The following is a 24551-nucleotide window of genomic DNA, read 5'->3' as shown; positions in this document are numbered from 1 at the left end:
GCTGTCCGCGGTGCTGGAGGCGGCCGGGCGGGCGCGCGCAGGGGGCGGGGCGCGGCGCGCGGGGGGCGCGGCGGGCGCGCTCCCGCCGGGGCCGGTTCCGCGCAGGCGCCGCCGCCGCCGCCTCGCCGGGAGCGCCGCCCGCCCGTTGAGTGCGAGGAGCGCGGGCGAGCGCGTGCGAGGGCAGGGCAGGGCCGGGCCGGGCCGGGCGGCGGGAGCGCAGCGAGCGGGCACCGCCGGCACCCCCATCCCGCTCAGCCCCGGAGCCGCCAGCGGCGGCAGCAGCAGCGGCGGCAGCTCCTCGGACAGCGGCTTCTCCCGCGCCCGCCGCGGGGCTCTTCTCGTTCCTTCCCTCCCGTGGCTCGCTTGCTCCTGCCGGCCGCTCGCCCGGAGCGCACGGGATCTAATTTGCTGACGAGCGCGCTCCGCGGAGGAGGAGGAGGAGGAAGAAGAAGAAAGGGCTGTTTTCCGTGGCTTTGTGGATGCTCTACTTTTCCTGGAAATGCAAAAGATTATGCATATTTCTGTCTTCCTTGCTCCTGTGTTGTGGGGACTGATCTGGGGGGTCAATTCTAACAGCATACAGATCGGTAGGTGCCCGCATTTGGGGGGACCCCGCTCTCCTCCCGGCGGATCTTCCGATCCCTCATCCCCGCCGCTGTCACTCGGGCATTCCTGTCATGTCGCCGCGCTCCCAGTCCCACCGCGGTGCCCGCCGGGCGCCGGCGAGGTCTCCTCGCCTTTTCCCCGGCCGCAGCACCCGGTCCCCGCGCCCCCCGAGACGGGACGGAGCCCCGGCCGGGAGCGCTCCGGCAGCGGCGCCCAGCGCAGCCCCGCGGCGGGCACACATCTGGCCCCGGCCCCGGCGCCGCTCCGCCGGTGCCCCCGCCCGCCTGACGCGTGTGTGTTTCCCTGCAGGGGGGCTGTTCCCGAGGGGCGCCGATCAGGAGTACAGCGCGTTTCGGGTAGGGATGGTTCAGTATTCCACCTCGGAGTTCAGGCTGACTCCCCACATCGACAACCTGGAGGTGGCCAACAGCTTCGCCGTCACCAACGCCTGTGAGTAGCGGGCGCTGCCAGCCTGCCGTGGCGGCGGGGGCGGGGCGGCTGCCCGCGGTGCGGCGGGGGTGTGTGTGGGTGTGTGTGCGGGGGCGTGCGGGGTACGTGTCTGTCTGTCTGTCTGTGTGTGAGTGTGCGGGGCGCGGGTGTGTGCGGGGCGCGGTGCCGGGGGAGCCGCCCCGCCGCCCAGCAGGTGCGGCAGCGCCCGGCCCCGTGCGATCGGGGTGCGGGGTCTCGGTGCGCCCCCGCAGCCCTCCGGGAGGTGCAAAATGGTTCCCGGCGGCTCCCCCCACGTTATGTAAGGCTGCGCGGCCCCGGGGCTGCCCGCAGCGCTCCCCTGCCGCCCCGGGGCTGCCCACGGGCTGCGGAGCACTCGCTGCTGGCGCGGGCAGAGCCGGAGCCCCCTCGGGCCAGCACCGAGGGATGCGGAGCGGGCGGCGGGGGGCGATCAGCCATTTTACGCCGCGCGGTGCTGCGAGCTCCATCCCTCCATGTCTCCATCATCTCTCCATCGCTCCATCTCGCCCCCCGCACGCAGCGCTCGTGGGCGGCCGCGCTCGCCGCCCGCTCTGCCTCGCCGGGAGCCGCCGCCCCCGCGGTTCTGCTGGCGGGGCCGTGCCCGGCTCCGCCCTCGGCCCGGCGGGGCCCGGCCGCACGCGTGCCGCGGGGCGCGGAGCACACGCGGGGCGCGGAGCACACGCGGGGCGGGGCAGCGCCAGGAGAGGCGCCCCGGGCGGGCGGCGGGCCCCGCAGCCGTGCGCGCTTCTGCCGCTCGGGCCGGCGGGGCTGTGTGACCCCGCGGAGCGGCGGGGCCGGCCGGGCAAAGCAGCGCTGCCCGTGCCGGGTGAGAGCGGGCCGCCGCGTTCCCGGGGCGCTGAGGCGTGCCCGCCTTTGCCCCGCTGCCCTCCCTGCCGCCCGTGCCCGGTCCCGGCCAACCGGGGCTCCCTGCAGCGAGCGGGGAGCGCGGTCGGAGCCGTGCCGGCCGCTCCCGCCCAGCGCCGCGCTCCCCCCAAGCGTTCTCCCGTCCCTCCGGGGAAAAAGACGTAAGGGACACTGAATCTGGAGGTTAGCTGTCAGCGGGAGCTGTTTCCCTCCATGGGCGACCTTGTTTCAGTCCCCCGGTTCAGCTACCCCGTGCGGTGGTGCTGAAGAGGGGCGGCTTGGCACAGACGCTGGGATAGGTGGTGCAAGAGCTCAACGCAAGGAGCTTTCAGTGGCATGTGGGAGGGTAGGAGGATAGAGCATCCATAGCTGAAGGCAAAAAAGGTCAGAGCATGTATTCAGCCACAGTAGTGCTAAATTGTTAATCTTTGCAAACTGCTTGGATAGCTCTTCCTTCCTTAGATAATGGGGGTTTCTATCAACTAGAACCGCACGTGGTCAGTATTTGCAGATGATGTTACTTGGACTGTTGATGAAGTGTAGCAGTTACATGGCTTTCTGCAAAAATGTGACAATGTGTTTCTCAAATCTGTGAAGCTAACAAAACCCTGAAAACATGTTTTGCAAAACACCAGGTTTTTCCTACTAGCAGTAGAGACGAGCATAGTCACCTTGTCTTTGAGAAACTAAAGGTTACTTATTTTTCCCCAAGACCATCAAGTGCTTTTGACCAGCATTTGTGTGCCTGTAACAGCCTTGTTCTTGTCTCTCGTGGAGAACTTCTACAATAGTCAGATGCTATGTGTAGGCTGTAGACTGCAGTGGTGGACTTCGAGGCTTCCAGCAGAAGGGAGATGGATGTTATCCATGTCTTGGATTTTCCTTTGTCTGAGCATTGTCCCATGCTTCAATTTTCAAGCAGTTCGAAGAGCTCCAAATTAAGACCTGAAAATGTGCTTGTTTTTTCGTCACCTCAGTTACCACCGATGATGTAGTGAAGTTGTCTTGTGCATTGGATTTAATTGACTAGTGAAGCATGTGCTAAAAATATGTACAGTATCCCCTCAATTACCTTCCTAGAAGGGTTTGATTGGAGAACAAGGAGTTCCGAAGATGGATATTTGGCTTACAAGAAGTAGAATTTAGGAGCTGATTGCAGAGCACTGCATGCAAAATGATTGAGAAGCATCCATCTCTTTTTGTCCCCTCTATGCTTGTTCTGATTTGAAATAGTGAACATTCTGCAGGTTGGTATTGTTAGGGTTTTTTTTTTCGGATGGGGGGGTGTTGTTTTGTTTTTGTTTTTTTTTAATTTATTTCTGGAATAATGTTCAAAGAACTTGTGCCCCAAACCAGCACTATGAAAGAATGCAAGTGTAAAAGAAGGTCACAGAAATGTAGGATAATATGAATCTGAAAATGCTTCAGTATTTACCCAAGTGTTTCACTTCAACAGGGAATTATCCTGCGCAGAAATGTAGTGGCAGGCTTATACCATAATAGAAATTACGATCTTTTTCTGCCCCAAACCGAAATATTTTGGCTCTTGATTTAAACCCCCGAGCCAGCTGTGTTTCAGGCTGCAGGAGCTCTGGCTGGTGTGGCAGAGGTGGGGTGCAGCCCTGCCTGCTGGTCCCAACCTGGCACCTGCAGGTGGCAGCTGGCAGCCCCAGTGATCCCCTGTGCCACCCTGCTGGGGCTCAGCCTGCTTCCCTTCCACCCCTGGTAGCCTCAGGGCAACAGCACACTGCTCCATCTGCTTTAAAAACAAGCAAACAAAAAACCCACTGCAGAAATATGTAAAAGTCTTTAGACTAATTTTTGGTGCTTGCTCGGAGTTTGTTGATGGAGCGGATGGTTTTTAGATGAACCGGTGTTGCTGGCACTGCTTTGAAATTAGGTCCCGAAACTTCAGAGAGGAGGAGGTGGTCACGTACCCCTGAGTAATGTTCCAGGCAGTGATACTACTCAGTCATTCAAAGGTGGCCAAAAAATGGGTGTAGGAGTGGACACTCTGTGAGTAGGCAGCCTTAACTCATGTAATGACTTGTGCTTCAGTGGGAATTTCACCTCAACACCAGGAGATCGTGTCATGATGTGTTGCATGACAGCAAATTGGGCCCAATTCCACTGATTTTGACCAAGGTGAACGGGCCAGCTTCATGTAACCTGGGAAAGGAACCCAGCTCAATTATGTTTAAAAAGCAGCCATAAAAATAGTCACTTGAGTTTGTTGGACTGTTGCATCTCTGCAAAGCTGTGTTGACAGGTCAGTGGGAGTAGCTGTTGGAATCTAATTGCAGTTTGACACTTAGTAAGTCAGCATCACTGGGAAGCCTGGTGGTTTAGATTGAGAGGTGGTGCATGTTTTTTTCAGAGTAATGCACAATTAAGAGCAGTGTTTACTGCCATGACTGCAGTTGTAGCTGTCAAGAGAAATGGGCTGGGCTTAGCTCTGTGTGGCAGTTCTTGGTTCGTTCTAGCAGAACCTCATCGCTTCTGTCTGTTTGGTTTAACAGCTGGAGCAAAGGTACGGCATTGGAGGCCATTCACAGGGCAGAGTGGAACACATCCAAACCACTGGAACATATCCAGACCTCTGGACTTCCTTGTCCTTCAGCGCAGTGTAATTGAGTCTGGTCTAATTGAAGGAGTGTTGGCCATCGGTGATACCAGATTTTTTGAAAGTTTTTAATTCTGTCAGAACAAGGAAGAGGAAAGTGATGAAGATGAAATCTTTTCCTCTTAAATCTGCCTACCAACAACTTCAGGGGTAGTTGTATTGTGTTCTGACGTATTTTAGAATTGAGAGGGTATTGGAGTCACTTAAAGAGAGGTTTCCTATGGAGTGCTATAAAACTGCCATAACGATAACAAGTTTTTTGTATGGTAGTTTGAGCACAGAGGTTATATATGTACAATCTTGGATGTTTAATCCTGCTGGCTCAAGAGTCAGTGTTGAGCTTTGCTGTTTTAAATCAAGTCTTACAGCTCTGCAGGGATCACTGCACCATGACATTGTGACAAGGGGATGCTGATTCATGCATAAACCTTAGATCCTTTCATTATATCTTCAACCAGCAGCTTTGAAAACCTATGAATATCTGGCATGTTGCAACTTGAGAGTCATGGCAAAGGTTTCCTCAACCATTTTGGAATATAATGCTATAGCTTTTATTCTTAAAGAAATAGCATTGAGCATAATGCTGACAAAATACTTAAAGAATAAGCAAAAATAAATATCCTTTAATGGGAAGGATGGAAAAAATTTAGACATGCTTATTTGAATTAAAATTACTGTGGACCAAGACTAAATGTATGTCACAATAAATTATTAGAACTGATTTTAAGGAAAGGAGGAATTTATTAGCTGCTTGTGTTTCAGTTCATTTGTATTCTTGGTCCTCCTCATTTCCTTTTCACTATAAGACATTTCTCAGGCTCAGTGAGCAGATGTGAAATAGGTTTTGTGCCTCCTTGTAATTAAAATGGTGAGGATCAGATGAGTTTCTGCAGTAAAATGATACAATAAAACCAGGATGTAGCCTCCTGTGATTTTTCTTCTCTCAAAACATTTCTTCTCTGGAAATTGATCTCTGTAGCAAACTTTAAACATTCTTCTACTCCCGAGAGTTCTTCATAAAGAAACCTGGGGCATTTATTGTGTGTCAGAGCTGTCCCTGCTGTGCATCTTTGTGCCTGGCTCCCAGACCATTTTCACACAGCCGTGATCCAGAGTGTGGGCAGGTCCAAACCCAACAGTTTTCTCTTGCCTGCTTGACTTTCCAAATTCTTATTATGTGATTAAGGAAATAATTTTGTCCATGATATCTGAAAAAATTTACCATGCAGTTTTGAATACAGTACAAATATATATTTTACTCCTACAAATCTGAAAGTGAGTTATGTTTAGTAGTAGTTTGTGAGTAGTTTGGCAATCAGCCTTAAATATGCCAATCAAGCTGGCAAATAAACCAATGCTATCAGTCAATCTCTTCAATACATGTGTTTATATGTCATTTTACTCATATATAATATATGAAAACGTATTAATTTTTTTTTTCTGTTTATGCCAATGAAAGTTTTAATTTACACTGACTTCGATAGGTGTGATTGACTGCACATAGTTGGGGATGTACTTAACTCCTTGTGTACATGACACTTGCTTTACTATCCTGTATGTGTTATGCACCCAAAGCAAGCAGCACTGCACTGAGTGATGCCGTTACTGCTGCCTTCATTAGTTCTTTTCTTCTAGCTTCTCATGACTAAAATACTTTTGAGAATTAAGGCATATTTAACAGTTAAATAATTCCTTTTGAACACTCAGTAATTACTAGGAAAGTATATAATACCTGGGATGTATTAGTTTGAAAATGCATTAAACAGGTAAAGATTATTCTATTTTCATTATTTTGAAAATTCATATGGCATAATTTATCAGGCATCTTCCATGAAAACGTGATTAAATTATTAAATACTGTTTTCTTAAGGAAAATATAATTTTAAATTATTAATTTAAATTAAAATCCTAAAGGCTGATAGGACTAATTTTCAGGAAACTACAAAGAGGACTGAACCCACAGTAAACATTAATGTTTATATGTACATATATAAATAGACATGCATGTGTGTATACACACATGTATATGTAAGTGTACACACATATGTTTCAAAGAGTGAACAGCAGTTTGTTTTGGATGTCAGATAAATCAAAAGCAGGACATTGGTTAAACTCTGCAATCAATTTTCTGAAGAAGATTATCTGAGAGCACTTATTAGTAAGCTAATTTATCTCTTTAAATCATGTTCTTGTGCCTGTGAGCCAGGTGAATTAAAAATTTTGTATAATGAAGGCTCATGCCCATATTCTGGAAACAACGTTACAGCAGCTCAAGCAAGGAATGTCACGTCAGACTGTAAATAACACTGAAAACATACCCAAGTAGGTGAAAAATGCAGTTGCATAGATCAAACTCTATATGTATATGAATGGGCTTTTTATCTGACAGTTAACTGAAATTTCTATTTCTGAAATGAACAAGAGATATGTCCCATTATTTTTTAACTGATCATTACATTTATCAGAACATTAATACAGTGGCATCTGCTTTTAGAAGACTGTGGACAAGGGCTTAATTCCTTTTGTCAAGTAGGTTTCTGAAAAGGTTTAGGACAGAAGTCTGTGTGTTTTTATACAAAATATATAGGTTTGTGGAGCATCATTGTTATTTTGTCTTGAAACCTTAATGTTTTCCTTTGGTAAGTTCATAAAAAGAATTTGCATTGACTACAAATGCATATAAAGTGTTACCTTGTTAAAACTGAAAAAAGAGCTTTATTTAAATTAGTTAATAATTGCAATAATGAATTTTATATGGATAAGCAATAAGGAGTGAATAAATTCATCGTTAAACATACTGAAGGCACTCTGTGAACCAGCTCAACAGAAAGGAGTGCAAGCAGGTTTGCAGGTTTTAAATAACCACATGTTGAACAAATTTGTACTGAACCTTCTAAAATCAATAACTGTGCTTAAAATACAGCTGTTGTCTTTAATTTGGGTGCACTTACAGAGTGGTATAGATGTCTTTTGAAATGCCTCTTTTTTTTTTTTCTTTACCTATCTGTATATAGTACCACACAGAACAATTTTTACTTGCTAATGCAGCTATGCTGTGCCTCCTTGCTTAACAATTATTCCACCACAGATCTTTGATTAATTTTTCTTTTTTCTTAATTGTTTTAAGAAAGGTTCTAAAGTCAGTCAGTTTATGGGGAGTTTACCTTTTCCCCCCACCAAAGTCCCCATTTGGACAAGATATATATATGTAGAGTTAAAATTCCTGTCCTGAACCTGATTTAATGTAGATACCTGATGCATTTTCCAATGGCTAGTCACATTGTGCAAGTGTAAAAAAAATTTAAAAGACAGAGATATTCACAGTGATTCTACAGCAAGGTGTGGTTCAGCTACAGCTATTACTGACTCCCACCACCTGCTCCCAAACCTGAGAAATTATTGGGATTTTTTTGAGGGTTAAATTTTTTGTGCAGTTCAACTTAAAGTGGCAGACTCAAGCTAAAGAAATGTCTTATTTCAACTGTAATCTACTGTTTTATTTAATATCAGAGGAAAAATATTCAGATCTGTATTAATTCTTGAATCAGTGTGGTTGATTAGTATATTTGGGATGCTGGCTCTGTAACTGAATTGCCAGTCACTTCAGTTAGTCCATGAACAGCTTACTGGGCTTTATTGCACATGGAAATAGCATCTTCATTACTTAACTACACAAGATAAGTGTGTTTACATTACACCATTGGCAAAAAAAAAAAAAAAAAAAAAAAGGGTATTTTTCCATTTGTTTTAAAATGGGCATATTTTTCCCCAAGGATTCTTCCAGTGAACAAGAGTAGGGCAAAATTCTGTAAAATGTTCAAATGCCCTGAGTCATGAATGCGTGGTCATACAACTGTTAGAAGAGTTTCAAAGCTCAATAAGGAACAGAGGTTGATTTTATAAAATGTTCAAAATAGGTATTTGAACATGAGTTTACTATGCTATATTACCTATTCACTTTAATCTCAAATTCAGTAATATTGGAATAATACTGGAAAAAAACATAATTTATTTCATTCTACATTTCTCCAGGCTGCTGTGGTTAAGACTGTCATGCCACTGTAATTTCTCCTTAGTACAAAAGAGTTTAGAAGTTTGCAAACATGGCTTGGGCTGGAAAAAATGCCTGTTTTTTACAAATGCTGTGAACTGATTTTCTTTCACACACTTTGAGGATGACAAGCAACAGTTTCTGAGTGTATGGTATGATAGAAAATTTAAATAGCAATCTGATAGGTAATGCAGAGATTTTTCTCATTATCTGTATGGGGAAGACTGTTTTTGGGGCTCATGTCAGCAACAGGGCGAGAGAGCTCAGCACAACAGCTTTGCACCTGCTTTGCAACATGGAGAAGGGATTTGTTTTCTTTGCTTTGCTGCCTTTTATGAATGTATTTGGAAATTATAGGACTCTGATTTAGATCCATTAAATTAAAATGCTATTATGCTTTACCATTCCATATAATGTGGACCTAAATTATTTGAATGTGTTGTATTTCCTTGTATATGTGTAAACTGTCTCAGAATGTCTGCAGATATATGCTGATGAAATAGACTGTACAGCTCTGAACAAGTCAGATTAATTTGTTAGTAATCTCATAAATCTTTGAAATTGAGGTTGTTGAGGGATAGTTTGCTCAGAATGTTTTTTCCTGATGCTAGTTATGAGGGTTTTTTTGACAAAATGTCTTCCGAGCCAAAATGCTGATTTATATATTTTTTATTTTCCCCTCTATGAAAGTCGCAAATTCCATTAGGCTGTGCTATTACAGTCTCAGAGGGGGTTCTTTGTACAAATGTGAGTTCTGGCAAGCAGCAAAATGTTCCTGCCTGGCTGTACCTTGGGCAGAGACCTACTGATATTTGAGAGTTTATTCATATTTGTAAAGCAGGGTGAATCATTTGCATGGTTAGTGCACACCAGGCACGTGCCTGAGTGAGCTGCACCAGTGCTGCTTACAGCAAGAGCAGAATTGATCCACAGTGGAATTACAGGGAGTGGCTAGCAGAATCATACAGGATGTAACTTACTTATTTTATTTCTCTTGTTCATGTCAGGCAGAAGACCTGAATTTTAGACCTTTGTCTTTAATTTTCAAGTTGAATGCCCTTAGCACTTGTTTTGATGTCAGAATCCCTCACTGTCTCTTGCTCTTCTTCATTTTTCCTGCCTCAGTTAGTTTTTGTTAAAAAAACCTTATTAATCCTAAATTTTGCCTGATGCAGGAAGGAAAAAGTAACTTTGAGCTTTTGGAAGCAGGAAGACAATTTCTTGTCCTTTGTTGTTATGATAAAGCATAGAGGAAAAAACCCGGTTAGGAAAATTCAGTGATAATAATTTAAACAATTGCTCAACCAACAAATATTAATGGGCCAGACTTACACCCAGCTTTAAACTTTTGAAGTAATTTTAACTGAATAGTTGAAAATTTAATCATATAATTTTATTATATTGAAGGACAAGATGGATTTGAGGGATCAAGAAGATGAGAATATGAGTCACTATATATTACATATTGCAGTATAAGTGGGGTTTTAATTTCACTCACAGCTTTACATCTGCTCCATCTGAAGGTGCTTTCATTTGGTGAGAGTGGAACATGCTGAAATTCTGCGGAGTCGTGACTGAAAAGTTATTCAGGGCTTTTACCCGCTAATCGGATTTGTTGATGTATTCAGCAACCTGATCCAGTGATCTGGAGTCCAGACCAATAAGACCAGGCTAATTTCACCCAACCAAACAAATGCTCAAGCTTCTGCTAATGGTAGTAGAAACACAACAAAATAAAAAAAAAATAAATTTCTTACTTCTCGTGTATAAATGTGGAAAATTGATTTGGTTCTTTTGTATATGGAAAGAGACAGGGATTAACCAATTCCTAAAAAGGACAATAATGTTTGAGCCACTCTCTGACCTACACAATGTTTTTTGCAAACAGAAAGTTTGAAAAACTTTGTTTGCAAAAAATGTGTTACAAACATGTGTTCATGTAAGACCCATTGTTTGTTTGGTTGTTGATTGGGGTTTCTTACTTATTTTACGCTTTCCTTAAGTTCTTTGTCACGTTTCAGTATGGAAATCTAATTTAGAAAAATTTTTAGACCGTTTCAACTCAGTTTAAGTATGTAAATAGAACTGCTAGCTAAAAATGGAAGAGTTTGGCCTATGCTTCTGTATGTGATGGAAAAAAAACATAATGTTTACTCCTCTCCTTTTTTTTTTTTTTGCATTTGATCTTGGATATTGTTATTTCATTAAATCTGAGCATAAACTTGAAATTTTAATTTCCTCTTAACTCTTTTTTTCACTTGTAGTGAAGTGTGTTTTACCTTGACTGTGTAAAACCAAGTAGCATACTTCTGCTGTAGAAATAAACAAGCATCTATGGTCTGCAAATACTGATTTTGTTAGCAAGTGGAGCCTTAATATTTCTTTGAGTTTATCTCCTTACTTCTATTTCAATATGATCAAACCAGAATATATTCTTCACGGTGTCCATTTGTGGAGGACAGTTCTAATTCACCTGCAGTTAAAATTCCTCAAGACCCAGTTTGTGATATTCATGCTGTCTTGTGTGACCTCAAGGGGCAGCTCCAGAAAATGGGAGTGCCAAAAGTTGTGTGGCACATCTGGCAGCCCGTGAAGGTCCTTCAGGTACTCCAGGGTTCGAAATAATGCTTGGAACATGTGCTTTGTAACAGCAGTAATTTCCTCGGTTTCATAAGAAAAGAGCAAGTCTGTCAACACCCAAATAGTTTTTAGGAACTCTGACATTTCTGTAAGTACTGTTGCAATTAGTTGGTTTTTTTGTAGAGGAAAGCACAGATCATATTAAGTCATGGCTTTGACATTCCGAATAAATATGGGTTCAAGGATGGTATGTGCCTGTTGCAACACACTGAAGGACCTCCAGCATTATTACATCTAGTTTTGTTCTTCTGGGGATGCAAAAAAGATTACGTCAAGATTTTTGTTTGCCTTTGTATATGGAAATGTTTCTGGCTTCCTGCTGAACCATGGATACAGTGGTTCTGTCAGCGTTGTGGTTCCTAGCATTACTTTTTATTTCTGGTACACAGAATCCTGATTTCATGTGCCAGTGTCTCTGGCTTTATCTTGTATTCCAGGAATTTGCAGTGCTCAATTTTTTTCCATAATTCATTGTTACATGACATCTAGAGGTGTGTATGTTGCGATACATAGGAGCCATTTTAGAAACTAAGTATCAACTGCCTTAAAAAACAGACATGTTAGAAAAAATGTTCACTTGGCTTGTTCCTCTCTTCATGTTTGTGATAAATTCAACAATGTAGATTTATTTTATTCTGACGGGGTTTTTTTTATTTCTTCTTTTGTTTGTTTGGTGGGGTTTTTCCTTCTTCTGCCCTCATAGTTCTTAAAAAAATTGTTGAAAACTATTGTTGCTACTACTGGATTATTAAAAAGACTGAAAATAATTCTGCTAATTATTTAACTGTGACACATTGGTGGTTTCATAGCAAGATATGTGCCTTTAAATTTGCCTTTTTTAGTAAATGTCCTTTGAAACTTCCCGAGGAAGCCAGCAATGTTCACATGGTTAACTTAGTCATATCACTGCAGATTGCTTAGCAACTTCTGGTTTGTGCACTGCAGTTGAACTGTATTTGCTTTTGATCTAATTTTTCCCCTTCAAGAAAAATTCTGCCTTATTTTTCTGTAGGGCTCTTTTTTCCTTCTTTCATTTTTTCCAACTAGCCGCATGTACCAAAAGGAGCTTTTTCAAGAGCCCTAGTCCATCTCATTAGGGTTGTCTTCTGATTTTGAGGTTTGATTTTAAGAACTCTTTGCTCAGTGACTGATTCTACTTAGGATACAGATCCATTGGGTGAGAGATGTAAAGTGGATTTTTTGTTGTTTTTTTTTTTCTGAGTGCCTGAAGTTTTATAACTCAAGACGTCTCATCTTGTTGCAAAGCAGTTTTTTAGCTGTGTATGACAGACCAAAGGAGAGACTGTAATTTGACAGGCCAGGAAGAGGTGTGCCTCACTAGTTGAAATGCTGGAGGAAAGTTTTGACCAAAAAAAATCTCATACTGTTCAGATTGGTTCCATACATCCTCCCAGGCTTTTAAGATGGGGCAGATGTGTGCATTTCAATTTATGTTGCTTCTGTGGTTTCTATTAATTTCTCATTCTGTAATCCTTGGAGGTTTTACATACTTTTGATGAGTCCTTACTGGCTGTGGTGAATCTCTGGTTCTCTTCCATACAGTGCCAGGACTGACCAGTTCCCCAGGTGGTTTGGAAACTCTGGGGTGTAACACATGTCAAAGTGGACGAGTCCAGGTATAGCTCAAAGATGGAAGCATCTGTGTCACCCAGCCTCAGGGGTGTGAATCAGCTGCCTCTCGGTGAAATTGGCAATAGCACCTAATGGAACAGACATTGAGTCAGCCTAAGTGGCAGGAAGCTCCTGTTTAGAAGAGCAGATTCAATTCAGACCCAATTGAAAGGGTCGAAGTTGAATCTCCTTCTCTCTCCTCTGGGGTGACCAGCTGCAGCTCTGGGGCAAAGGAGGTGGGATCACTGAGCAGAAGCTGCTTCCTGAGCTACACTGGGTGGAAGCACTCTGGTTGTAATGGTGCTTTGGGTGCTGTGCTGATCTGCCACCTTGAAGTTGGAGCAGTCCAAGGGTGGAGAAACAAGTGGGAGAGTCTGGGGGCTCAGAGGGTGGTAGATGGTAGAGAGGAGGAGCTGGCTTTTTGCCTTACCTTTGCCACAAGCTTGGGCCAGGGTTAGCAGGGTACTTTCAAACCCATGAAAAGACAAACAGTTATACAGTCAGGTCTCCTTTTCCCTGGAATGTACTAACCTTAGAGTTTCTCATTAGATTGAAGTGCTTCATCTGAATTTGCCCTAGTAGACCTCTAAGTTTTGAACCTGATATTGTAGCAGAAAATATGGGTTGTTGCCTCCCTTCGGAGGAATTGCGATGTAGTTTTTTTTAATTAGTTCTGTGTTATGCTGGAAGTACAGTTGGTAAGATCTGCTGGATATTTTAGGTGGCTGTTAAGGCTGTTTAAGTTTCACTGGCTATGTTCAACATGGTACTTGCTATTCCCATGGGTCTAGTCACTTGTTTCTAGATTACATTCAAGGCAGGGAGTTGAATCTCTAGAGGTCTGCATATGTTTGGTTCTGGCTATGTGAGTAAAGGTTTCTTCTTGTTTAGCCATCAGGACAGCTACATTTATGAACACTTAAGATAACAGGCACTAGATTTAAAGATTACAAACCTGTTGACAGGTTGTTTTCTATGATGGATGCTGAACTTTCAATATGCTTTCCATGATGTGTCAGACAGTCTGTTTTATCCAAAGTATTTGCTGAAGTTTGCTGAAGGACCTTGTCAGAAAATGAGAAAATGAATTATTTTTTTGAATTTTATTTTCCCTTTGGACATCAGGTAAAATAAGATTAACTTGCTTCTTCCTATATAATCTTCATGCAGGGAATCATTAATTCATATCATGGTTCATTTCTCTGAAAGAGAAAGTAGGAAATAGCAGTAAAGTACTCGGATTTTTTTTTTCCCTCCCCTTTTCTGGGTTACCGAGCACAAAGAATGGAAGTTCAGTTTAGGGTTAAGTTTATCAGAAAAATACATTCCTATTACCCTTTAGAGGCACATAATATGTGTTGTATACTATGCCTATTTTTCATTTCCTGTAAAAACTGGAAGGAACATTTCAAGGAAAAACGTGCTTACAAACAAAACAGTCTTGTCAAGGTCTGAATTATTCATCCATAGGATGAAAAGTGAGCGATTTAAACCTGCAAGTGTGAATAAAAGCATGAATAACTGTAGTGCTATGCTGTTAAATAGCAAACTAGGATATCAAAAGATAAATGAACAGAATAGCCTTGTTCTGGTGTGGCAATACCTTTTTACAGGCAATGAAATATCAAGGATCACAAAATATTATGCAGCCCTCAGGAATAGGTTTACTAGATTTTTCTTCAAAATCTCTATTCAGCTGATGTAACTTGCTCTGACAGCTACTACAGGGCTGAATCCTGGAAGGTCCAGTGTACCTGGGCACGCCAGCAGCAGTTATCTGTGATTCACAGGACTTGTGCTGGCCTTCCCCTGCATCTGACTGTGGTTCATCCCCTTTGTTGCTCACCCAGTAAGTATGAAAAACAAAATATGTGGGAAATATTTGGCATTTTAAATTAAGAATTAAGATTATAGAGAGTTCACAGAGGGCTGAATTAAACAGTGAGTTTTCTATGACTAAATTACCACAGCTGATGTCAGGTAGAGGCTGTAGTTCTAAATCTGTGGCAATCTCAACTGGCTATCAGTGCACATAGCCATTTTGCCTTCTGTTTGTCTGGATTTCCTTCCCGCACAGAATGGTGTTTCTGAAGGGACAGCCAGTGCTCTGTCACCCTCCCAAATGTCAAAGAGAACTCCCTTCCAGACCAGAGGTGCTCTCCAGGGTTCCTGGGTCTGTTGAACACAGGTACTCAAAATTGAATAGAATGCACAGTCCTTATTAAAAGCATTCCATTTGCTTAGGTAGCAGTACGAGCAGCTCTGAGTGGTTAATTTGGAATACATCAACTGCTTGGCCTTAAGAAACTATGCATAGTAAAAAAATATAGGAATTCTGACCATTTTCCAGATGGAAATTCTCTTGAACCATTGCTTGTTCTTAAAGGCAAATATTCTTTTGAGATTATTTGAAAACACGATGTAACAAAAATGTTGTTGAACAGAACAGTCTAGAGTGAAGGTCTGCATATGCACCCTTCCCTGTCCCTAAAATTATTCATCCTTAGGAACATCTTTTAATCTTTAGCCATATATCTTTCCTCCTAGTGAATGTCATGGAGTTTTTCTTTTTTTGAGAAATGGTTACTTTAAATCACATCTGCTTCTAATTCATACTAAGCTGTAATTACATTTTTAAAAGGAATAATTTCAATTAAATCATTAGCATTAAGGTTGAGTTTTCTGATAAAATGGCAGGTAGCAGGTAGTGCTCCTCTAAAATACCACCTTTTCCTCGAAAATATCACCTTGATGGTATTTCTTTCAAGCTTTTAAATTATTTTCATGAACTTTTTAACACCAAGTGAACCAAACCAAACCAAAATGTCTCTCTCCAGGAAATGTGTAGGTATATACCATCCTGGGGTGATGATAATCTACCACATTTTATGATTCAGTCATCACTTCAAGCACAGAGTGGCTTTTTTGTTCACCTTTTCTGCATAGTCGAGAAAATGTGCACAAGAAGAATTTTTTTTCATTGACAATTGAAGCTTGTAATGGTTTGGGGTTTTTTGATTTCTAATTTCATGTTTTGAAACTGGGGAAGGTACTCATTTAACAGAAGCTTAACCAATAGTCATTTTGTGACTGAAAACTAGATTGTAACGGAGGAGAGAGAGAAGAGAGCTCTTTTTCTTGCTACCATGACCTTAGACTTCCTCCTTGTAGGCAAAAGTTGCAATCAGTTGAGTTAAAAGGAGGGAGATGTGTCAGTTTAAAAAAATTATAATTCTGATGTATATTGTGAAGGGATTGAGGAGATTTACTGTAACTCTTGATGTTGTGGTTTTGTAGTCCTTTAAAATAGAAGTTATTTCTAAAAGTATAAGAAGAAACGAACAATTCAGCTTGAAACTTTGTGAAGTCATTTTTCAATGGCATATAAAAGAATATTTGTTACAAAGGAATATGTCATGGTGCTGATCTGCTTAGCATGAGTTATTTCAGCTTTAAATAAACTTTCTGAGTATTTATTTTCCAACATGCAAGTAGTCTTCTCTGACTTCTGGTGATGCCCTATAACTTGCTGTCATCTGGTGTGTTTATATCCTTAGTTACCAGCTGTACCAGCACTCCAGGTTTGGATTTATGCCAGTTAGCCACAGACAATGCCCAGGTTTAGGAAGAGTGGAGTCCAGGGCTGTTGGCAGTAGGCAATTGGATTTGGCCCCCATGTTTCTAAGGGAAGGGTGGATTGCTGTTTGAATGGAAGTTTCCCAGCCAGAGGCAGTGGGGATGGGAATTCACAGGGGCTCATCTTGTTTCCTCTATCACTCTTGTATTCACTATTTTGGGACATCAAGGTCTTGCCTGGCATATTGTAGGTGACTTTCAATCTGCTTCATGTCCTGCTCCTGTGATTTTGCAGATCCCCCCAGCAGAACAGATGATCTGTCAGCAGTCCATCCCAGGCAGGAGTGAATGGGGCATGTGTTGGGAGTGCATCAGTTTGAAATTCTCCTTTGCATAGGAGAACCAGAGGGGAAAGCCTTGTCAGTGTGACAGAATTAAGGACAGGCTTGGGTTCACACCAGTGTTCCAGATTTCCTGCCTTCCACTCCAGGAATTATGACTACAGAGAGCTGTCAGAAGTGTTTTTCCTACCATTCTCCTTGTATGACTTAGCCTTTGCTCTTTGATAATATGAACCAATATGCTCCTACATGCATGTTTTTGTACTGCAAAAGATGACTTCTTTTGTGCAAAAGAATATACAAAACTACAAAGCAAATGTTAATGACTTGCTTTACATTTAGCTTAATAGAAGGACATCTCCAGAGAAAGGTGTAACATTGCTTTCCTATTAATATACTAAAATCTTTTGCTCTGGTTGCAATAGTCTGTGGTTTTATCTTGCATTAATTCTAATGTTTGCTAGTTTCTAAAAAAATTGACTAAAATGATGAAGAAAAAAAATGCAGTTGCTGGGCTATCAAGAATATTCCATGCACTTTTCTGACAAAATATTCTGAATGTTCTGTGATGTATCCTTCAGGGAAAGTGGGTGCAGTTTTTCCTATGCTTTTCTGGAATTCTTATTAATATTAACTTCTAGCAATGCATTAGAGTGGCATTACAAACCCCAGAGCCTGTTTCTGATGCTCATGCTGCCAAGTTCAATCCATGTGTAAGATACAGACATGATATTTTTTCTAGGAGAAAAATACATGGCTATTTTAAGAGCACTCTTTGCTGTTTGCTTTGCTGTGTTTTTCACCTCATGAAGCATAAACAGAAGTGAAATTTTTGATATAAGAAATTGATTGTTTTACTAATTTAGCCCTGAATGTGAACAGTCGTGTTTGCATTATTCTGGAGTTCTGTTTTAACTGTCCCAGTGGTGTGTAATTCTAGTTGGGGATTTGATATTTTCCCTCAAGAAGGAACATAAATTGGACTGAAGAGTGGCTTTTTGATACCAAACTACAGTTTGAGGACTTTCTTGTATCAGTCCTTCATTTACAATTTACAATAGTTGGGTAGGTTTCAAAAGGCCTTGCAATACTTTGAAGACTGACCCTTTTTTCAAGGTTCCACTAGGCTTTAAAAATGAACTGATTTTTGAAATGGACTTGTCTTCAAGCCTCAGTGGTTCTTGAGGCATTGTTTTGTGGTTTTATTTTCTGTGTGCATTTTTTGGGATTTTTTTTTCATTAAATTATTCCTTTTAAATTATTTTCTGAAATATTTAGTTCACATTATGCTCAAGCTGAACAGAGTATATATACACTCTGGAATAAATGGTTTAAATATTAATCCTTAGGGAAGACTATGGAAAGGGAAATGCCTCTGCCACTCAATTTACAGCATAGCATGAAAGTTACAAAGGTGAAGATCCTGGCTTTGAATGCAAGCTGCTGTCAGTCAGATGTAAGTTGTGTATGATCATCTCCTATAAATCCCACCATTGCAACCCATGCCATTGTAAGTCAGAGTGCAGAAGGCTTGCAATCTAATTGTGAATCACTGCTTTTTCTCAAGACCTGCTATTCATTTCAGATTATTGTATTTTCCCCAAGGATATCATACTCTCATGTCAAAGGGAGTGTTGAGGATGGTGAGTAACAGTTCTTGTAATATTGCATTTAACCTGATGTCTTATCTGTCAGTAGTTTTGGGGATTTGAACTCCATAGCCTTTTTATAATTTTTTTTTTTTTTTGCATCTGATGCTATGAGATTGCTAATCTGAGATGGCTTTGTTTAGTGTTCCAAAAGCCTGTAAGAAGGTACTGAAAGTGATGGCTGTACATTTGGTAACTGCTGTGACAGAGCCCCTCAGCAGCTAACTAAAAACCACCCTGTACTGCAGAGCATCATCTGCATTTATTTGCATTAGCTTTATGTCTAGATGTCCCTGAATGTATTGCAGGGGTATTGTATTAGGCATTTTACAGCTCTGTAGTGCTAGTTCTTGGCCCAAAAAGCCCAGAACTGGAGTATTTTAGGGAGGCTGAAGAACTTTCTTGCTCTTTTCACATGCAGTGCGAAAGAGGGTTGGAGGGAGATTAAATTATTTACTCAAGGTCACAATGTTGTGTACAGCAGAGCTGGAAATGAGTCTAGATTTCCTAAGGGCTGATGGGAAAGAAGAGTGCTGTTTGACAGAAAAAATAATTGTTTTGACATTAGTTTCCTTTGTAATGAGTGAGGGAAAACAATCGATCAGAAATTTCTTATGGGTAAGGAAAAAAGACAAAGTTGAAGATTGGGAAAAACATAATAAGATAAAATAGGCAGGAAAAAGAGAGAGAAGCATGTCAGAGAATTTTTATGAAAGGGGGAGAAAACAAAGTCATTTTTCTTCAGCATGATTTAGGTCCTTAAACCAATGTATTGTTTAAGCAAGTTCCAATTAGAGAACACTTGTCTTTTCTTTATACTTGTGATCCAGAATGCTATTTTAGGACTTAGATTTTTTTTTATTTTTTTTTTTTTGGCATGAGAGGGAAAGGGAAATGAGGAAAAGATAAACTACCTCCATTCAAGAATCTTAGGTCATCTCAGTTCTGTATGTTATTGCATTACACTGCTTTTGGACAAGAATCCTTATATTCCAGAAGGTGGATAGGTGCAGAATGAAAATTTAACTTCTGTATGTCTTCTGTGTTGGAGAAGAGTCTCATTAAGATGCACAAAAAGTAGAAATTTTTTTTTCAGGCATATATGCTTTAAATAAGGTGCAAGTTCATCTACATATTTTAGGTATATTTATTATTGCCATTTAATACTAAATTTCCAGGTGATGGTACTAAAAGGACTTACATTTTAATGATAAAGTTACTACTTATTTTATGATTAATAGGAATAGTTCTTTATAGTCCTTCCCTTGCTGACATCAGTAACTTTCATATTTTCCTGGTTGTACTGGTGGCTGTACAGTAGTTACGAACATAAGGGAATAAGTTTAAGGGATATTATACAAGTAACAAGATTCTGGTTCAACTTCTTATGCTCTTAGAGGAACTCAGATTGTTTTTGGAAATTTCATAGTCTTCTTCCATAGACTTCTGACTAGGTAGCATTAGTCTTTAATTGACCCAGTAAATTTTATGCTACTAACCTTGACTAATGAGTGTAAAGGGGAAAGTCACAGATCTGAGCTGGTCCCTGTGTCAGCACCTTGTCAGTAGTAGGAGATTTATGTTCTCAAGTTTGTTACTTCAGCTACCAGATTGTGCTCACCCCAAAAGAAGGGGAGAAGGTTGGTTCCCTAAATGGTGAAATAATTCTTCCTGCTGTTTGTTACTATTTTGTATCTCTGGTGTTTATTGCAGAAAGCTTGATTAAATTATGTGCATCTGGTCTTGTGGGAAACAGAATATTTTTTAGACAATAGCAAGTTGGCGTTTATCAAACTGAGATGGTCTTTAAGGACCAGAAACTTAAAATACAGTAATTCCTGCTAGTTCAAGTTGTGGTTTTGGACTCAAAAAACCAAATGTTAAACTTCACCAATAATAATTCTGTCTTAGGGAAATTTAATTTTTCTTCCTCCTTTTCAGAAAATGAAAAAGTTTCACAGGGATCAGGGCACTCTGTAAAACAAGGAGAGTGACCTGAAGACCAGTCCTATCCTCTTAGTATTGTTATTTGTAATTGAACTTGAATGAAGTGTGTCAAGTCTGTGTTCCTGGGCATCACATCAGTAATAGGTACTTCAGCTGCTGTACTTCTCTCCTAAAGCTAAAAATATATTCCAAATAATTTTGACTCAATGGTCACAATTCACCCTGTGATGTTGACATGTGAAAAAGGAGCAGAAGGTGCACCTGTAAATCACTTTAATAATCCATCTAAATCACCAGTCATTGATTTCCTCTAGGTCTAAACAGGGCAGCTGCTCATATCTTTCAGAATATTTGGTCATGTTTTTCTTGGGATTCGTTTAATCTTTCCCCATTACTTCAGCCTCTGTTCTCAATCCTTTTCTTACATTTGAAGTACCTCAATAGCCTGGAAATGTGTTGTTTTTATTTATCACATCATTATTCTCTTCAAAGGGTTGTTTGCCTCAAGTCTCATTTATCCTGATTTTCTGCTAGTTTATTTTCAGATGCCAGCAGGTATTTTGTAATGGCAAGTACACATCTCTATAGCTGGCTTTTCGTTTTATTTGGCCTGTCTAGAAAATGGAATTACTGAATATCTCCAACAGAAATTTCTCTCCAGAATATATTTCACTTTAAGGGCATATATTTGTATCTGTAAAATCATCTACCTAAAATCTTGGCACTGAAGAAAGTAGTGGTTTGCCAAGAAGGTGATCAGTAGAAATGTTGCAGAGCTGCTATGTGCATATTAATGGAATGCCAGCCTGTGAAGCAGTGGATATTTCTGGGTTTTAGTATAATGTTGCTGCATTGGTGTCAGTTTTCTCAGTGTATCAGTGGCATTCCTATCCATAAGTGTGCAGCCCTAAGTCCTTCTAGCATTTGATGCTGTTTCCTTACTGTCATTTTAATACCTTACTTTGATTTAAAGGATGATACAGTCTTTATATTCTGAAAATCCCTGTTAGAAAAACACTATTCCAGGCTAGTCGTCATTCTCCCTTTCCTTTTGACTAGTTTGTAATTTTCATAGACTCGTTGCAAATTTCTTCTAATGTAAATGAGAAAACTGACGTTTCTTACACCACTTAAGAGGATTGATGCTCTCAGCTCTCTCCTGTTTCATACTGCTTGTATCTGACCTAATGGCATCTTTTTTGTGATCTGCATTTTGCTGTGATTTGGAATAAAAATGGCATTCACTGCCAGCTCCCAACCTGTGTGCTGGGATTTATTTAAAGGGCTTTGATGGTTCCTTTCTGAGGCTGCCATGCACTGGACTATAATTCACAATGACTTCCTCTTCCATAGGTCCTTTTAGTGTTTAATACTCTTTCTTGGAATGTAGACAATATACCAGAAAGTACCAAATTCACTGCAAGCCCTGTCTTCCCAAAGGACCATTAAAAAAAGATTGCTTTTCTCCTCTGACTGATCTGCCAGTACTTGGATGGAGCATTCAGGACCTTAAGTGAACCTGTTAGAAGGGATCTCATCACAGGCAGTGTGTCAGGCTTTCCTGAAAGCCTTGCTCCTTTGGATCCTAATTCTATTCAGGTGCATTTAGGATGTTTTTTCAGTGAAGCCATTCAACAGTATCTCCATTTTTATAAACTGAGACTGAAATGTGCATCATGAGGATGGATCCCCACTAAAGGTTACATGGTTAATTATAATAATTGTGGCTCACTACTGCAATTGCATTTGCAAATGAGTTGATTTTCCAAATATAAATATTCCAGCCCTTTGAACACAAAAGGAAGCCTTTGTCTTTGGCAAGAATTACCCCTACGAGGACTTCTGTTAATTTTAATGATTTCTAAGGTATTAGCCCTGTTGCTAGTTTCAGTGCTGCTTAAGAATCTAAAATAGCAGGTTGTGCTCTCTCCTTTGTGCTCTCATTGCCATCTCTCTGGTCTGGGGGCCCTAGTGAATCTGACAGTGGGACTCATTGGGTGTCAGCTGATGGTGCAGCCTCAGGCACTTCCAAATGCCATTTGCCAAGGAACAAAGAACTGTAGGGCTGGGCAACTTCAGGTGCTGAAACTGAGAGTGGCTGAGGTTGTGCCATATTAAACTGAGGCAGAAAATCAGTTTATAAAGGACTTCCAGCTGGGCACCTCTGAGAATAGCAGCTTGTCAGCAATGACACAGCATTCTTTCTAGCTGTAGTACAGAAAGAGAAAAGGGACACCTTCAATGGTTAAGCTCTTTAGCATTGGAAAACAGCAAGGGATGTACAACAAAATACTTTAGCTGGATAAATTGCACTTTTCCAGTGATGATTTTGCAGTGTTGTTTCTCATCTTTGCCTTTACTTTTCACAGAAAATATTTTTTTTAATAATAATTGTTTCATCTGTCTCCCTCTTTCCATGTACAGTTGACAATTTTGCCTTTCTTTTCTGGCTTCTCCTTTTTTATTTATAGAAAGTTGTATGAGGTCATTCAATGTTTTCATATAAATTCTCATACTGTGGGGATAAGTATAAGGTACATCTGAAGGTGTAGAAAAATCCCACAAAAGCAGAGGTTTGTGCAGTCTGCTGTGAGAACATTAGGGCACAAGTTGTCTTTGATCTATGTTGTGCTGTATTGAGTTAACTTTTAGTCCACTAATTAATATTATAACTGTTTGAAATCAAGCCTACTATTTCAGCTATTTTTTTTTTGTTATAGCAAAGGCTTTGTTTCTTAAGGAATACTGCAGTGCAAGAGCATCCACAGTAGAGTTGTGCTGTCATAATCAAGTGTCATTAATTCTGGTACAGTTTGTGCTGGTAATATGTCTAGAAAGAAAAAAAAAATCTAAAAGCTTTTATATTTAACTGTAACCATTATTTGAAATATTTAAGAGTTGAGTTTTTTCTCCCACCAAATACCTCTCTCTGTAATGTTACTGAGGGTTTCAGCACAACCACCCACTCTGTAAGATGTGCTGCTGATACTGTGCAGTAGCTGCACCTTAGCAGCTAGTGATGATAATGTGGGTTACATGGCATTGCTTCTGCAGTGATGGAAACTCTGAGACTGTCTACACAGAAATACTTAACAAAGGTTAGGGTGGCCTAGCTGAAGTCATAAAGTTAATGTGCATTTTAAAACCTCCCGAGAAGATGAATTAAACCTCCTTCATTCCTGTATGCTAGAGTCCAAAGAGAATTTCAGTGTGCTTTTGGTCATTTACAGCTCCTGAACATGAGACTCACTTGTGACTGATGAGAGTTGTCTAGTTAGGGGTGGGTCAAAGACAGAGAGGGACCTAGATGAGAAGATTTTTGTAGTCTTAGTCATCTCTACTGCTTGTGATTTGATTATGAAATTATTGGGAAGTTTTCTGAACGTAGTTGAGAAGTTGGCAATGTGGACAGCTTACAACTCAACACCTGCTGCAGTGCCACCATGAAAAGGACTTAAAAAATTAAAAAGGGCAAACAAAGAAGTTGAAAGTAAAAGAAAATTAGCCATTATTCAATTCTTCAGATATATCATTCTTTAAAGCATCATTTTAATGGAGTTTCACAGTCTGAGTTGGTATTCCTGAAAAGGAATCTGAGACAGAGAGAGCTTTTTAATGGAGTACATGTGATAAACCCAGGTCAAGTCGCAATTTTTACCTAAAATATAATTAATGCTTGAGATGCCCTTTGCTTAAGGTACTTAGCTCATGCTTGCTCCAAATTTTACTTTCATGATTGTCATTTGAATTTTTCAAGGAAAGCACTGAATAGCTATGTTTATATAATTATGTTTATAGTAATGTTTCTCCCATATTTGGGTGAAGCAGGTTAAGCCTTTTGCTATCAACAGGGTTGCTTAACCTTTTGTGTGGTATCCCTGTTCAATACTGTGCTAAATGGTGTTAATCTACTTCAGAATTGTCATGTGGAATAAGATACCTTTCCTTTTTGAAAGCTCATGTAATTTGACCTACTTACAGCAAATAATTCATTAATTTTAAGTGCCTAGCTAGCATATTTTATGCATATTCTAACCTTTTAAACTAGTAACAAAAGCGCTCCAAAATATTTTATGTTTTTAGCCACACAAAATACTTGTGTCCTTTGCAATTGGCAACTATATAATGGATGATATGTCTGCAGTATTTTGATA

The 24551-nt window shown here is 40.9% G+C and overlaps 1 protein-coding gene across 5 annotated transcripts in view; it reads left to right on the top strand.

The window, feature by feature from the left end:
- Positions 1–207: 207 nt before the first annotated feature.
- GRIA2 (glutamate ionotropic receptor AMPA type subunit 2) overlaps positions 208–24551 on the top strand; it is an 89317-nt gene continuing 64973 nt past the window's right edge. For 2 of the 5 annotated variants that reach the window (XR_010027748.1, XM_063156311.1), the window contains exons 1-2: positions 209–587; positions 916–1056. Coding sequence is in view for 4 of the 5 variants with exons in the window: in XM_063156311.1 (XP_063012381.1) it covers positions 500–587; positions 916–1056 (229 nt within the window). In the remaining variant the exon portion in view is untranslated. Of the gene's footprint in view, positions 588–915; positions 1057–24551 lie in introns of all 5 variants that reach the window. The other 3 variants (XM_063156312.1, XM_063156310.1, XM_063156309.1) reach the window with 3 other exon arrangements.

This window comes from Melospiza melodia, chromosome 5, assembly GCF_035770615.1.
Source record: "Melospiza melodia melodia isolate bMelMel2 chromosome 5, bMelMel2.pri, whole genome shotgun sequence".
NCBI classification, from domain to species: Eukaryota; Metazoa; Chordata; class Aves; order Passeriformes; family Passerellidae; genus Melospiza; species Melospiza melodia.
This window is presented reverse-complemented; position numbering and strand designations above follow the sequence as displayed.